The sequence below is a fragment of the Microcaecilia unicolor genome, chromosome 10 (assembly GCF_901765095.1).
Source record: "Microcaecilia unicolor chromosome 10, aMicUni1.1, whole genome shotgun sequence".
NCBI lineage: Eukaryota > Metazoa > Chordata > Amphibia > Gymnophiona > Siphonopidae > Microcaecilia > Microcaecilia unicolor.
In genome coordinates this window covers 178992045-179008430 of record NC_044040.1, presented here as the reverse complement: position 1 = coordinate 179008430, position 16386 = coordinate 178992045, and the positions used below count along the sequence as shown (strand labels likewise).

The 16386-nt window shown below is 40.4% G+C and overlaps 1 protein-coding gene across 2 annotated transcripts in view; it reads right to left on the bottom strand.

Annotated features, from left to right (window-relative positions):
• Positions 1–2333: 2333 nt before the first annotated feature.
• Positions 2334–16386, bottom strand: part of AGTR1 (angiotensin II receptor type 1) — a 29989-nt gene continuing 15936 nt past the window's right edge. For both annotated transcript variants that reach the window (XM_030217034.1, XM_030217035.1), the window contains exon 2: positions 2334–4696. In XM_030217034.1, coding sequence (XP_030072894.1) covers positions 3560–4645 — 1086 coding nt within the window. In that variant the 5' untranslated portion in view covers positions 4646–4696 and the 3' untranslated portion in view covers positions 2334–3559. The remainder of the gene's footprint in view (positions 4697–16386) is intronic.

Below are 16386 nucleotides of genomic sequence, written 5' to 3'. Positions count from 1 at the left end.
ATGGTGGGAGGGGGTTAGTGACCACTGGGGGAGTAAGGGGAGGTCATCCCCGATTCCCTCTTTTGGTCATCTGGTCAGTTGGGGCACCTTTTTGAGGCTTGGTCATGAAAAAAAATGGACCAAGTAAAGTTGGCCAAGTGCTCATCAGGGATGCCCTTCTTTTTTCTATTATCGGCCGAGGACAGCCATCTCCTAATCACGCCCCAGTCCCGCCTTTGCTACCCTGCCGACATGCCCCCCGTGAACTTTGGTCGTCCCTGTGACGGAAAGCAGTCGAGGGTGTCAAAATATTGGCTTTCGATTATGCCGATTTGGACGAACTTGCGAGAAGGACGCCCATCTCTCGATTTGTGTCAAAAGATGGACGCCCTTCTCTTTCGAAAATAAGCGTGCTAGTAACATAGTAGATGACAGCAGAAAAAGACCTGCACGGTTGATCCAGTCTGCCCAACGACACCCTTCTCTTTCGAAAATAAGCGTGCTAGTAACATAGTAGATGACAGCAGAAAAAGACCTGCACGGTCGATCCAGTCTGCCCAACAAGATAAACTCATATGTGCTACTTTTTGTGTATACCTTACCTTGATTTGTATCTGCCATTTTCAGGGCACAGACCGTAGAAGTCTGCCCAGCACTAGCCCCACCTCCCAACCACCAGCCCCGCCTCCTACCACCAGCTGCATAGGGGGAGATTATAGGATATGTGCACACACTGTTCTTGTGACTAAAAGTGGTGCACCCATTTAGACCATGTAAAACCACACCTAAATACCTGTGCCTAAGTTGGGCACAGATCGGGTGTATTCCATAATAGTACGTATAGTTTTTTGAAATGCCCACTACCTGCCCATTCCACGCCAATGGCCATGTCTCATTTCAAATGCATGCATTAGAATTTATGTGAACCACATTATAGAATACACCTAGAAAATTGCGCGTACTAATTCTAATGCTGCTAATTGGTTGTTAAGTAACAATTATCGGCGCTGATTGGAATGTTAATTAAGTTGTGTATGCAGTTTGGCCATGTGGCCAAATTAATGTGCACAACTTAAGGTGCCATATATAGAATTTGGGGGATAATACATAAGAGATATGAAACTCATGTACAGAAAGATTTTAGAGGTGATTTTTGATGGCATAGGAATTATTTACTTGTATAAAAATCTGATTTACAAATGTAAATGGTCATATATATATAATTTGATGACTTTAGAATGCTGCCATTTATACTAATAAGACCATGACATGCACAGTATTGGAGGCATGTTATGGGTATGGTCTTTAAAATATATACATATTCCATATTTCAGAATGGCAATGCACTTATTTCAGAAAGCTTTCCTATTGGCATTCACACCTGACTGGAGTCAGGAACAGCAAAGAAATTAGTCTAGGCAAAGGAGGAGAGAGAGAGCTAAACTGTTATTACTTCTTTGGTGTTTGAAACCACCTCAGACTTGGATTACCCTGAAGGTGTAGTTTTGCAAACTCCAGCACTTACAAGGGTAAGTGCTTTTGCTTATGCGGGTCTAGCGCCTACATTTGTACATGTCGGCTCTTACATGTACAAAGCTCCAAATAATTTATAATAAAATAGTCGTTTCTGATGCATGTGCCACCAAACACCATGGATTTTTACCGTAGGCCTCATTTATTTTGGAAAAGGCTCTGCATTCAGCAAGTCCTTTTAAAACTGTGAAATCCTTAGAGTTTTTTTTCAACCTAGATGACCTACCTGGGCTTGAAAGTACGACTGAGAGGAATTAGCAATCCCTATTAGAGTTGGGTCTATTTAGGGCAGACCTTAGAAAAGATCTTTTGAGGGCAATGTGCAGTCTGTGGCAGTCAATGGTTTTTAAACTGCTGAGATCCATGGCCAGAAATGAACCCAAATATTCAATTCCAGGCCTTATGCTGGCTCCAGCATTGAATATCTAAATTAACTGCATAGGGGGAGATTCTATATATGGCGCCTAAAAAAATCAGCGCAGAAATCAGTGCTAACTATATTCTATAATTGGTGCCTAGATTTAGGCGCCAATTATAGAATACACTTAGTTCATATTTCAGCACCTAAATCTATGCGCATCCATTTACACCAAATGAAATTGGTGCCAATCCTTGCGCGTAGATTTAGGAGCACTAGGCCATAATCTATAACTAGGTGCTTAAATTTCAGAATGCCCACAAAATGCCCATTTCCATACCCCTTTTTGCCTGCATGCATTAGAAATTTGGCACATATCGTTACAGATTACGCTTAGGGAGTTGTGTGCCTAAATTCTAATCAGTGCCAATTAATTCTCATTATTGCTTATTAAATGCTGTTATCAGTGCTCGATAGCTTGTTAAGCTTGTTAAATTATGCATGTTGTTATAGAATCTGTGCCAATTTCAGCGCCAATTTCTAGGCATGCTATTTAGAAGTCGGGGCTTAGTGGCCAATATTCACATTGGCACACTGTTAGCTTGGTGGATAAAATTAGGACAGTAAAAAGATTGTCCTAACTTTATCCACTTACTTATTGCATTGGCTCTGTTCATGGACCAGCCCTGTACTAATCGGATAGTGCAAGGGTAGTTAATGCTGGTATTTAGTGGCCCTCTCTCCAGGTAAGTGCCACTGAGTATCAGTGAATAGACAGACACAATCAATTTAACCAGACAGGAGGCTCTCCTGCCATTAAATTGCTTTGAATATCAACTCCAACTTGTTTTACACAAGTAAGGACATTTTTATCCACATAAAATGGGCTTTGAAAATTGCCCATTATCTGTGCTGTCTCATAATATATGTACCTCTAATTGCTGGGAAAATGGTATTTTGGAGGATCTGGAGAGGGCTGGGGGTGACACTGTCCCAACTGACCAGACCCAGACAAATCGCAGGTGTAAAGTCCACAGGTAATTTTGTACTTGTTGACCTTGCTGGCTCAATTTTCAAAGGCAAACCCCAAGGGGGGAGAGGAGGGAATATTCTGGTTGGATGTTCAAAGGTAAATACCACAGAGTTTCTCTATGAAAATCTGATTACAGCTGCTTGGGTCTGTAACCTTCCTGGGGAAAGTGACAATTGTCCCCATTACAAGTCTTTTAATAACAGCAAAATTAAAGAAAGAACATACTGTAAATAAATCTAAATTAAACTTCATACAAGCAACGTACTGTACGTTGAAAACAAAACCTACATTATACAGTGTTTTAACTCAGCATTTTAAGTCCATTTTACATAAACTGCATTGCAGGAACTTATTTAGTCCATCTTTTGTTCCAGTCACATCAGCAATGCACCCATCTAGCTAAACGTTTTAAGTCAAACGTGATATGGACAGAATGGCAAACATGCATCATTTTACCCTTTTTGTATTTATAGCATTGTGAAATTGTTTCATAAAACAATTTGTCTTGGAAACTGGTAAGAAAATGCATTCACTCTTTCCTCAGACTTTTTTTTTTGCTTCTTGCTTCTGAAGGATAGCCAAACATTTTCAGCTTCTAAGCACTCCTAGTGCTTGACAGGTAAACTAAAAAAAGTGGCAAATATAGTGATAAATTTTCACTCAATGTCAGCTGCCCCAGAAGGCTTTTTCACAGCTGTGTTTAAGTGCTCTGAAAGGCGATATGAAAGAGTACTCATTTTCGTGGTCAGGCTTGGATGGGACCTCACGTTTGGTGGAATGTATTTCAGTATTTGAAGGAAGTGCTTTCTAAAATTTTTCCCAAAAAATCCATAGAAGAAAGGATTCAGACAGCTGTTGAAGTATGCTATGCATATGGTGATTGGCATACCTGTATCTACCACATCTTCAATGTTGCAGTCATTTATAACCTTCAGTTGAAGTAAAACATCCAGAAAAGTGAATATTTGATGAGGAATCCAGCACAAAAAAAAGACCAGCACTATTGCTACAATCATTCTGAAAATGTCATCACTTCTAGACCTGTGTCTCTGAATTCGATAAGCATTCTTCAAGGCTTTACCGATTAACGTGTAGCTTGTTGAAATGACAATAAAGGGAATCAAGAAACCCAAGATGTTTTTTGACAGGCCCATGCCAATTAGATAATAGCTGCTGTTATTGCGGTACAAGAGAGCACAGACAGTTGCATTTGTATTCTCAATGATAAGTATTTTACGGTAGATCAAGGCAGGCAAACTGGCCAAGCATGCCATCAGCCAGATGACAATGGAAATTAATCTGGCCAGAAACATGGTGCGTTGAAGACGAGCCTTCATTGGATGGACAATAGCCAGGTAACGGTCAATGCTGAGGCACATCAGTAGGAACACACTAGTGTACAGGTTGAAGGTTACTGCAGCTGATGTAAATTTACACAGGAAGCTTCCAAAAGGCCAGTGGTAATGCATGGCGGTGTAGGCTGCCCAGAGTGGCAGAGTGAAAAGGAAGCAGAGGTCTGCTAGGGCCAAGTTCAGGAGAAAGATGCTAGCCACCGTCTTTAGCTTCATATAACAGTAAATGACAAGTATGATGGAGCTGTTTCCGAGTACACCTACAATGAAGATAATGCTATAAACAGTGGGAATCATAATAAAGATGTAATTATGCCTTCCTGACTTGGAGCAGTCAAGCTGTATTCTTTCGATGGCACTTTCGTTTTCTGTATAAGAACTGTTGATCATTTTGAACTTGTAGATTCTGGTAGCATCCACACGCTATAAAAAAATATTAACCTGGGAAAAGAAACAAAAATATTTTGAGTCCTCCTGTTGTTAATGAAATATTAAGGGCTCTGGGGGCAATTCTACAACTGGACAACTCCAAATGCCAAGGACGTGTAGCGAGATCCTATTTTATAATGGAACCGTGGCAACTAGGTTTCGTTCTAGAATACTGTTGTAACCCAATATTGGCCTCCCTAACTTTTAGGTGTCTGCAGTTACATCAACCATAGAACAGGTATAAGTGTAGATGGCTAAATGCGGCAGGGATGTGTGTAACTAACTTAGAGGTCCTTTTACTAAAGTGCACTAACAAATGGCCTGCGCAGTTGTAGGCGCATGCATTGGATGCGTGCAATTTTTTCAGTGCCTTTTTTTTGTCCGAAAATGGCCATGTGGCAAAATAAAAATTGGCATGTGTCTATTTTGGGCCTGAGACCTTACCATCACCCATTGACTTAGCAGTAAGGTCTCACACGTTAACCGGTAGTAATTGTCAGCATGCATACACTGCTGATTGCTGCCCGGTTAGCGCCATGTGGTAGAAAATAAATAATATTTTCTGCTGCGTGTATCAGACGAACATAAAAATGGAATTACCGCTCGGGGCACACAGTGGCTGGGCAGTAATTCCAAACTGGCATGCGTTGGACGCACGTAGGCACCTACACACTTTGGTAAAAGGGCACCTTAGGCATGTAAGTGGGAGCTGGGCCAATATCCTGTCCCTGTGCATGCTCCCTTGCAAATACATACTATTTAAGTTAAGTGCTATGCTGCACATACCTGCTTAAGTGTTCTGCTAGCACAATTGCAGGTATGTGCATGAGTACTAGTATTCTAAATATTTATGTGTATAAACGTGGACATATTATTAAATAGCCTGTAACTTGTGAAGCACTTTCTCCTTAAGCATAAAGAACAAGATATACTAAGCATTTTCCCACAGAGGATGGAAACATGGGAAACTTTTAGCACATCTGTCTATAAATGTCTCTAATGGGACATAACAAGTGTTAATGGTGTTAGCACATGCCAACCAGAATTTCTACATGAATCAGTGTTTAGCATAATATAATAACTGTACAAGGTAGACAAGGCTGTTATTTATATGGCTAGTGGAGAAATGCATTACTTAAGGATATACTAACAAATCAGTGAAATAACATATTACAAGTTATTTTAGTTTATTTCTTCCAGAAATGATTTTCTGTATTTCAAGTTACTTTCTGCAAAACGCATAGCTTTACCACTTGAGCAAGGGTAGGAGATGACTCTTCCAATACTGGACACTTGTATACTGGTTGGTTCTCAAAAATGATGTTTCTTAAGAACAGCTAAGATCTGACACGGGACCCTGTTTTGGCTCAAAGGAACTTCCTTCAGGGGTCTGGAAATGATACAATAAAATATTACCATCATACAGTGTACAAGTGTCCAGTGTTGGAAGACTTGTCCCCTACCCTTGCTCTATTGACTGTTTACTCCGCAAAGGATTTTTTGGTTCCTTCACTTTGGCGGCTATTTTCCTGTGCTTTACCACTTGATAGGTTTTGAAGAGTTCACAACGAAGAAAACCAATACAATCACTGGGAAATTACAGAAATTAAATAATATAAAAATTTAAACAATTCAACAATCTTCTAATTCAAATATTTGCTAAAAAGAAATATTTTTAAATACTTCTGAAGTAAGAGATAAGTGGGTTGATGTTTAAATCCTAAGGGCAAACTATTCCAAATGTAGAGAGCTTGAAAGAAAAAGAACCAAGTAAAAGTTGTGTAGAGTGTAAACCCTTTACAGAGGGAAAGCTCAGTAAACTGATCACAAGCCCAAAATGTTTTGTTAGATTGAGATAATCCTGTTATCACACATACCTCTGCATGAGGGGTAATTTTAACAGAGACATTTACAGGCAAAATTCTATAAATGGCGCTCAAAAGTTGTTGCTGAAAAAAAGTGGTACTATATAGAGGGGCATAATCGAACAGAAACGCCTATCTCCATGGGCGTTTATCTCCGAGAACGGGTCCGTGAAGGGGCGGACCGAATCGTATTTTCGAAAAAACATGGACGTTTATCTTTTTTTGAGCTGGGCGTTTTTGTTTTTCAGCGATAATGGAAACCGAAAACGCCCAGCTCAAAAATGAATAACTCCAAGACATTTATTCGTGGGAGGGGCCAGGATTCGTACTGCACCGGTCCACCTCACATGCCAGGACACCAACCGGGCACCCTAGGGGGCACTTTTACAAAAAAAAAAAAAAAAGGTAAAACAGCTCCCAGGTGCATAGCACCCTTCCCTTGGGTGTTGAGCCCCCAAAATCCCCCTCAAAACCCACTGCCCACAAGTCTACACCATTACTATAGCCCTAAGGGGTGAAGGGGGGCACCTACACGTGGGTATAGTGGGTTTGGGGGGCGGTTTGGAGGGCTCCCATTTACCAGCACAAGTGTAACAGGTGGGGGGGGGGGGGATGAGCCTGGGTCCACCTGCCTGAAGTCCACTGCTCCAGTGACCTGCATACTGCTGCCAGGGAGGTGGGTATGACATTTGAGGGTGAAAATAAAAAGTTGTGAAACGGCATATTTTGTGGTGGGAGGAGGTTCGTGACCACTGGGGGAGTCAGGGGAGGTCATCCCCGATTCCCTCCAGTGGTCATCTGGTCATTTAGGGCACTTTTTGGGGCCTTATTCGTGGAAAAACAGGGTCCAGGAAAAGTGCCCTAAATTCTCGCTAAAAACGCATATTTTTTTTCCATTATCGGCGAAAGGCGCCCATCTCTGATCGGCAGATAACCACGCCCCAGTTCCGCCTTCACCACGCCTTCGACACGCCCCCATCAACTTTGTCTGCATCCGCGACGGAGTGCAGTTGAAAACGTCCAAATTCGGCTTTCGATTATACCGCTTTATTCGTTTTTGGGAGATAAACGTCTATCTCCCGATTTGGGTCACAATATAGGCGTTTTTCTCTTTCGATTATAAGCAGGACGGTATACTATAATTTGCGTTCTGGGGTCGATGCTCTTTATAGAATAGCATGTAGTGCCGGGACCCATGCTCAGCTTTGGGTGTAAGGAGTTACATCACTTGAAACCAGGTGTAAATTTGGTGCGCCAGTTGAGTGTAGATCCCCCCACCACCCACGAATTCTATAACACTGCGTGCATTTTAAGGGAATGCCCCTGACCTGCCCATGCTCCTCCCATGGCCACATCCCATTTTCAGATCCATGTTATTCTATAAATGGGCACATGTGTTTTCACGCGGATCTGCCATTTCTACCTCATTTCAGTACCTTGCATCAATTTGAATGCTTTTCCGTACCACAGTAGCACCTAAGATTCAGTGCCATATTATAGAATTTCTGTCAAATGCCTTTTAAAAACATTTATAAAATTACCCCCATGTAGAAACAAAGCTGTAGAGTGGACAGTTAGCTCCAGATTCACCCAACAGGTTTGACAAAGTCCTGGATTTTTTCCATTACATGTAGAGTTTTGTAGTTCTAATTTCTCAATGGCATTCTTTGAATATTTTATTTATTTATTTGGATTTTGCTCACACCTTTTTCAGTAGTAGCTCAAGGTGAGTTACATTCAGGTACTCTGGATATTTCTCTGTCCCAGGAGGGCTCACAATCTAAGCTTGTACCTGAGGCAATGGAGGGTTAAGTGACTTGTCCAAGATCACAAGGAGCAGCAGTGGGATTTGAACCGAGTTATGTACTTTGCTTTCGGATTCTTCTGAATCACAAGTGAATAATCAAGCTGAAAGAAACTAAATGAAGCAGTATTTTTTTCTTGTGCTTTTTTATTTTCCAATGAGTGTACATCCTTAGTATCAGGGGCGTATCTGCGTGGGGCCACAGGGGCCTGGGCTCCCACAGATTTTGCCCTGGACCCCCTTACCGCCATCAACCCTCCCCCGCCGTCACCTACCCCTGCCGAGGTTCGCTTCCTCCTGCCGGTGCCTTTAAAAATATTACTTCAGCTGGTGGGGGACCCCAACCCCCGCCAACCCAGCTGAGGTCTTGTTTTAAGTTCTTCTTCCTTGTGCTGTTGAAAGCTGCAGCCTGCATCCCTACCAGTTTTGGATGGAGTCTGACGTCGCAGCACGTTGTACGGGCAGGACGTCAACGTGTTGTGACGTCAGACTCCGTCCGAAACTGGAAGGGATGCAGGCTGTAGCTTTCAACAGCATGAGGAAGAAGAACTTAAAACAAGACCTCAGCTGGGCTGGCGGGGGTTGGGGTCCCCCGCCAGCTGAAGTAATATTTTTAAAGGCACCGGCAGGAGGAAGCGGACCTCGGCGGGGGTAGGTGACGGCGCTGGCGATAGGCGGGGGAGGGTTGATGGCGTGGGGGGGGGGCAGCGGCGGCCGTGGGGGGGGGGCTATAATGTGCCACCTCACTCTAGCTCCTGCCCCCCTACCGCCGAACCTCAGATGCGCCCCTGCTTAGTAGATGCCTTAAAAACCTGACTGGCTGTGGGGATCACCAGGACAAGGTTGGAAATCTCTGCTTTATGCAGTGCTGAGCTTTACCTTAATCTTAAGAACTGTCACAGGTGGCCTAGCTTCATCGACACTCCAACTCTACCTTGCTAGGAGCGGAAGAACTGGTATGCAGTTCTAGAAGTGGAGGTGGCTGAATTGAGGACAGTATCCAAATTCAAAAAATTAAGGACCCTTACAGAAGATTTGATGGAGAGAAAGGGATTATAGAGTTTAGCAACATGTGATGGGAAGACTGGATAGGTATGGTCATTAGGGGTTATTTTAGATGGCTTATTTGCAATTTCCACAAGGAAATTCTGGCATTTACATGTGAAAATTGACATTCGCTGTAAATGGCAATTTTAGAAAGGGATCAATCTATACATGGATATCCATAATATGTAGAAATTTCAAAGGACTATGTTGGGGGGGGGGGGGGGTGTTTTGCTCATGGCCTGAGCAGGTCAAAGATCTACAAATGTATTACCAGTTTCATAAAGAGAATGCATGTGTATGACCTAATGTTTATAGCATCTCTGGCACATATAGATTTATAAAGTGTTTTTTCCCCCATCTACCCCTGTACAGAAAGAATTAAAGGAGTTAGCCTCATTTACCCATTTTTAAAATTTCCCCCTCCAAATTAATAAATAAAGCTTGTGGCCTCTCTATTTAAGCAGCAGCGTTCACCTGTATAGGTTTGCAAAATGGCTTCCATATTTGTGTAAGTGCCAAGTTTCTTCTATTGATTTTCCTCATATGTATGTTTGTAAAATGGCTACTCCTGCAGCAGTGCCAGCAAATACACATGCACTCCTGCACATAGTTTGTAGAAGGTTCTATGTCGGCAATTCTTTATTCTAAAATGGTGGAACTATTTGCCTATTGCAATCAAATGTCAACCTGATTTGGTATTTCACAAAAAACTGAAAGCTTTCCTCTTTGACAGATTCCTACACATTGACAGAATAAGGTAGTTTGTTATTAGCTAACAATGGTCTATTATTTAGTTCTTATAGGTCTCTTATTTTACATTTGTGGTTACTTTGCTTGTTTTATTTATTGTAAGCCACATTGAACTTGAGTATGTTTGCAATAATGTGGGGGTATAAATGTTAATGAATAAATAAAGTACTACTGGAACTGGGCATATCCTGACCTGGACATTTCAATCTTTATCTGCCATTCTTTTCTATGTTTTTTTATACTGTGCTTTTAAAAATAGCTTTATATAATTTCAAAATATGTTAGTAGCCATGCAAGGTATTTAAGAACAACTATTGTTTTGGATGATGCACTTCAAATAACTTAAAAAGCATGATAGAACTGAACGTTTGCAGAGATCAACAATATAATTCTGTTTTGCAATACAATGGAAGGACATCTAGATAAGAAATACCAAGGACATTATTATAAATAGTGCAAATAGAACCAGCATATAGCTGGCACAGGGGTATGTCTTTGACATCTGCACATTTACAAGCGTAAGGACTTCATATTATATATTGTTGTAAATTCAGGTTCAGTTTCAGACAATTATTTACATCCTGTACAAGAGCGTAAATTCAAAATCTGAAAGAATAACTCCAAAGAAAATTGAAAGAGTAATCACAAGGTTTGCCTACATATTTACTTACTCAGATAACATTTGAAGGCAAAGATCTTCCCTGTAAAGTTCAGAGGCCAGTGGCAGCTTCCATTGACCCTACATGTGGCTCCCTGACTTTTTCTTTAGAACAAACTCTTCTCACACTCCAGAATTTTCCTTCCAGTAGTACCTCCAGAACAGCTTGTCTGTTTTCTTGTGGGATTGTGCATCTCTCAGTGAGTCTGAGCCATACAGTGAACAAACTACCATACTATAATTGCAAGGTACAAATATTGAAGCAGTTTTGAAACTATGCAGCTCAAACTTACTGAGAGCAATGTGATGCGGTAAAAGAACAAAACAACTGTTCCTGAAGTGGCACTGGCAGCAAGACTCAAAGGAAGATGAAGAACATTTAAACTGAGTAGAGGAAATTATGGTGGCCTAGTGAGGGAAGAAGCCGGTGGGGGTTGATACCAATACTGGATGGGTTCGGTGTATATTGTTAGATAAAAATGTGGCGGAGGCACATTCGGGGAAGACAAGATGGACTGAAAGAGAAATTTCCTTTCAACGCAGTAGAAAAAAGAAACTCCCAAAGTGTTTGTTAGATATTACTAAAAGCTCAAAAATCTGCCAGATACCGTTTGGAGAAACAAGCTAAAGACAGATGAACCTAGCAGAACAATCACAACATGCTCTGGCTGTCATGATATGGCAGGCCAAGCGTAGTATGTGGTTTTTTTTCTACCCTATGTGTTTTTTTCCCAGCACTATTTCTGATCCCTCATCTGCAATCAACTAGGCAGACCTTTGTTTGCCAGCCAACAGTTTACAAGAGAAGATGGAAGCAGTGACAGGGAACATATACCTGTTTCCTGCTTGCTTTTCCCATGAGGGAGGCAACAGCTCAAATATGCTTTTGTGCAGTTCTTCATTATTGAGTGCGCTCAGACTCCCACCGGGCTAATGCCTATATTGCTAACTGCATTTTGGAAGGGCAGTCAAGCCAAATATAAAAAGAATACTTTTGTGAGGGGGAAAAAAGACATGAAATGTTTTGAACAGTGAACATAGTTCAATATGAAAAAATTAACCTAAAACAGGACACTGCCATCGGTTTGCCTTTGACCCAGATTTTCCTTTTCATATTGTACTAAAGGGATGCAGACTGAGGTTCACAGCTGATCAGCAGTTTGGATGCTTTCCAGTTCCTTAGAGTTAGGAATTCTATTGCATTATCTTATCTGCATTCTTTGAAAAAAAAAACAAAAAAAACGAGGCGCTAGCTGGAGGGAAGGCTAAGGGTATGCTGCATTTCTAAATGTCTTCCCTTTCTAGTTTTTTAACAGCCTGAGAAAAACCAACTTTAAAGACACCTATGTAAACCTCAGAAAAAAAACAGGTGAGAAATTTCGATCCAGTTCAAACATTAATCTGGTAAATCACAAGAGTAAAAAAAAAAAAAAAAAAAGAAACCTCAAACTATTCCACACATTTTAAAGACATGTCCAGATTCTTTTAGCATTTAATCACTATAAATGTCACACTTTATTTTTCCAGATACAAGGATTTTAAGGGTCAGTAGTGCCTCCTTAAAGCTGTAAACTCTCTGGAGCAGATAAATAGTGGAATTAACTACACATTAAGGGCCCTGTTTACTAAGCTGCACTGTAGAGATTTTTAAAGTGTGCTAAAAATTAGCACATGCTAATTCTAGAGGCATCCATATATTCCTATAGGTGTCTCTAGCGTTAGTGCATGCAATTTTTTTAGCACGTGCTAAAACACTAGCACATATTAGTAAACAGGGCCCTAAGTCAATGGTGACTTCTGGAAACAGTTACTACTAGAGAATGGTTGCAGGATGCCAGCAGTTTTATTTTCAAAGCATATGGACATCTTAAGAGGCTGAAATGGATATCCATGTGCTTGAAATGTCCAAGCACCAATTTTGCAAAGGCAGAAAAAGGGACATCCAACACTACAGTGCATCTAAACAGCAAGAGGCCATGTTGTGGGAGTGGTTTGGGCAGGATGAGAGAGGGCCTGAAATCTGGACGTCCAAGAGCGATTACCGAAGGGGAAGAAATGCCCATGTCTGAAAAGGACATTTTTATTTAGACCTGTTTTAGACACATCCAGGATACAAAAAAGGTACCATGATTGAGAATCTGTCCACTGGAGGGATTAAGGCATGACAACCTCCTTAATCTCCCAGTGGTTGCTGTTCCCCTCCTCCAATGAAAGAGGAGTTGAAAGGAGGTACCAGGCTCTGTGAGAACTTCGTGTATTATGGGCATTTCGAGGAGTAGCCTAGTAATTAGTACAGCGGACTATAAATGAAGGGACCCAGGTTCAAATCCCACTTCAACTGTTATTTTTTGGTAATTGTGAGCCCTCCAGAAACAGAACCTAAATATATAGACCACCTGCAAGCCTAAAGGCTATAGAAGTGGCGTACAGTCAGGTATAGTAGGTATGTTATTGATCCTGAAGGGCTCATTATTATAAAATAAAGGAGTTATAGTGAGATTTAAACCTGAGTCCCTTGGTTCACAGTCCACTGCACTAATTACTAGGCTGCCCCTCTGCTCTGCATTTTCAAAGTTTGTTCATAATTTGGACATTTCCGTTTGTAAAATGGATGTTCATGCTGGACATTTCAGTGTATGGGTGTCCATCTCATATATTTTTGAACAAGAAATCTTGATGTATTTCCTTTTCAAAAATACATGGGAGATGAACATCCATTTGGGACGTTCTGACTTGGACATCTTTTCAAAGATGCCCTTCCATGTCAACTGATGCTTTGTTTGTTGTTTTAATTGAAAAAGGTAAACAATTAATGTAAAAAAAAAAAGGATTCTCATACTGAGACACTGCTCACTTTACTTTGGCTTTGCTTTCTATCTCTGACCAACTCATTCCCTTAGCTCCATCCACCTCCCTCAGATCTACTCAACAGAACCTACCCACATTCCCATATTCCAGCATACTACATTGAACTCATTGCCAGACTTACCGAATCTTTGATACATGAGATAAGACTTGAAGCACCTTATAGTTGTTTTAAATATGGGGTAAACACTTGGCTTTCCTCACAGGCCTTCGCGGGATAGATCCTTGTCTAGGCTGTTTTTCTCTAACTTCTCTATTCCATCCTGCCCCTCTTCAAGTGAAATTGTGTGCCCCTCTTCCGCTTTAATTTGGCTTCTCTTCTTTGTTTCTTTATGTATTGTCTTACTCTAATCTTTCTTTATATCTCTTTATTTGTCCTTCCTTCCCCTCTTTTTTTTAAATCACAACTTACTTTGCTATTTGTTACTGAAAGGTGGTATATTAAATAAGTAGGTAAGTATTATTCAAAGTTTTACTCTCTAGTTTTTGCTCTGCGTTGCTTTCAATACAAATGTTGAAAGCAATGCAGAGCTTCAATATAAATGTTGGCAATTTTAGAGCCTCTTTTAATAAACCGTGCTAGCAATTCCCACGTGGCAAATGAGAGGAAGCGGTTTAGTAAAAGAGACCTTTACTCTTCAAGTCTATGCTGGCAGCTCAAAGGGTGGTCAATATGCCTTATTCTTCAAAACATAAATGCAGATTCCGATATATTCAGATTCTACACATTTACAGCTGGTTACAGCATTTAGAGCTTCCCTTTTCAACTTAGAATCTTTATTTTAAAATTTATACCCCACCTAAAAAGTGATGCGGCTTATAAATTAAAAACATTCATAGAAGTAATTCATCAAAAAAGAGATGTGGAGGAAGCCACTACTTGTTCTGGAATCGGTAGCATGGAATGTTGCTACTATTTGGGTATCTATCAGGTACTTGTGACCTGGGTTTGGCCACTGCTGGAAGCAGGATACTGGGCTAGATGGACCATTGGTCTGACCCAGTATGGCTATTCTTATGTTCTTAATGTTAGAAACAAGACTATCGCTTAAAACATTCTTCCAAATAGTACAATGAATCTACTGTATAAAAACCAGTTAATTAGCAGAGAAAGCTTGAACAAACAGATGGATCTTCAAAAATTTCTTAAAATTGCGACAAGGTGATACAAAAATGCAAATGACCTGGAAGCTTATTCTATATCAAAGAACTTGCAATTGAAAAAGCTCTTGCCTTGATTTACATAATTTAGGGAACTCAGTCCTGTTACTGATAGCTGCTTTACATTCTCTAATTTCAGTTGATGTAAAGGGTAGTATAACTGCCCCACTTGATGTAAGGTATGATAAATCAAGGTCATCACTTTGTATTGTATTCGACATGCCACTGGTAACCAATGAAGTTGCTTAAGCAATGAGGTAACATGTTTATACCTAGTCTGGTGGTTACTGACTTTTGGAATTGGACCAGAGCTTTTTCTATGCAGGTGCTGCAGTACATGCACTGAATCTGTGAATGTAATGTGGAAAACCACGTGACCCCTGACAAAGGGTGAATCTCTTCATAAAGGTGGTTAATAAATCTCAATAAATAAAATAAAGACATTACAGTAATCCATCTTATTCAAATTCAGAGTTTGTGCCATCATTCGAAAATCATAAGGACTCAACATAGCCTTCAATCTAAAAATCATCTGTAATTGAAAAAAAAGGAGGATTTTACCACTTGACTAATTATGTTCTTGCAGACAACCAGGAATCAATGATAACACCTAAACTGTTCATCTGATTGTTCACGGGGATAGAAAACTTGTCCAATATACAAGGACCATTCATTGTTAAATCCACTTCCCCCCCTAACATTATTACCTCAGTTTTTGCTAAGTTTAAAACTAATCTATTCTCCTGCATCCCCAATCTTCAAACACATTCTCAATTTGTCTGAAATGTCTTCTCCTGATGCTGTCACTGGGAAAAACTGTGTACATTCTATAACTCACATTTAGTTCCTGAAAAGTTTTTCCTAATGTAGACAAATATTAAAAAGAAGAGCAGACAAGGTGGACCCCTGGGGCACTCCAATCTGCATCAGAAGAATTGCATATTTTCTATCCCTAATTCTCATTTGCATATCTTGCTTTCAAATAGGATACAAGTCATTCATAAACTGTACCATGTATACCCATTTTAAATAATCTCAGCAACAAGATTGAGGTATTAACCATAGCAGAAGCAGAAGACACATCTAAGGTCACCAAACAATGGGGTCCTTTCACTAAACTGTGCTAATAGATTCAGTGTGTGCTAATGATTAGCGTGCGCTAATGGGAAGATTCCCATTATATTCATATGTGCGTCTTTATCATTTAGCAAGTGCTAATCATTAATGTGTGCTAAATCTGTTAGCACACCTTAGTAAAAGGACCCCAATATGTTTTCTTCTTATTCATACCCCTCAGTTTCTTTCACCATAGAGAGTAACAGTGTTTCAACACTGTCTTTATAAAACCATACTGGAATCTGTCCAATCCCTCATGCTCATCCACACAGACTTCCAGTTGCCTCAAGACTACTTTCTCAACTACTTTTCCTACTACAGGCAATACTGAAATTAGTCTATAGCTACTTGCTTTAGAAGGGTCAATTCTATCCTTTTTCAGTAATGGTCTCACTGTAGCTAATTTCAGATTTCCAGAAAAACTCCCAGAGGACAA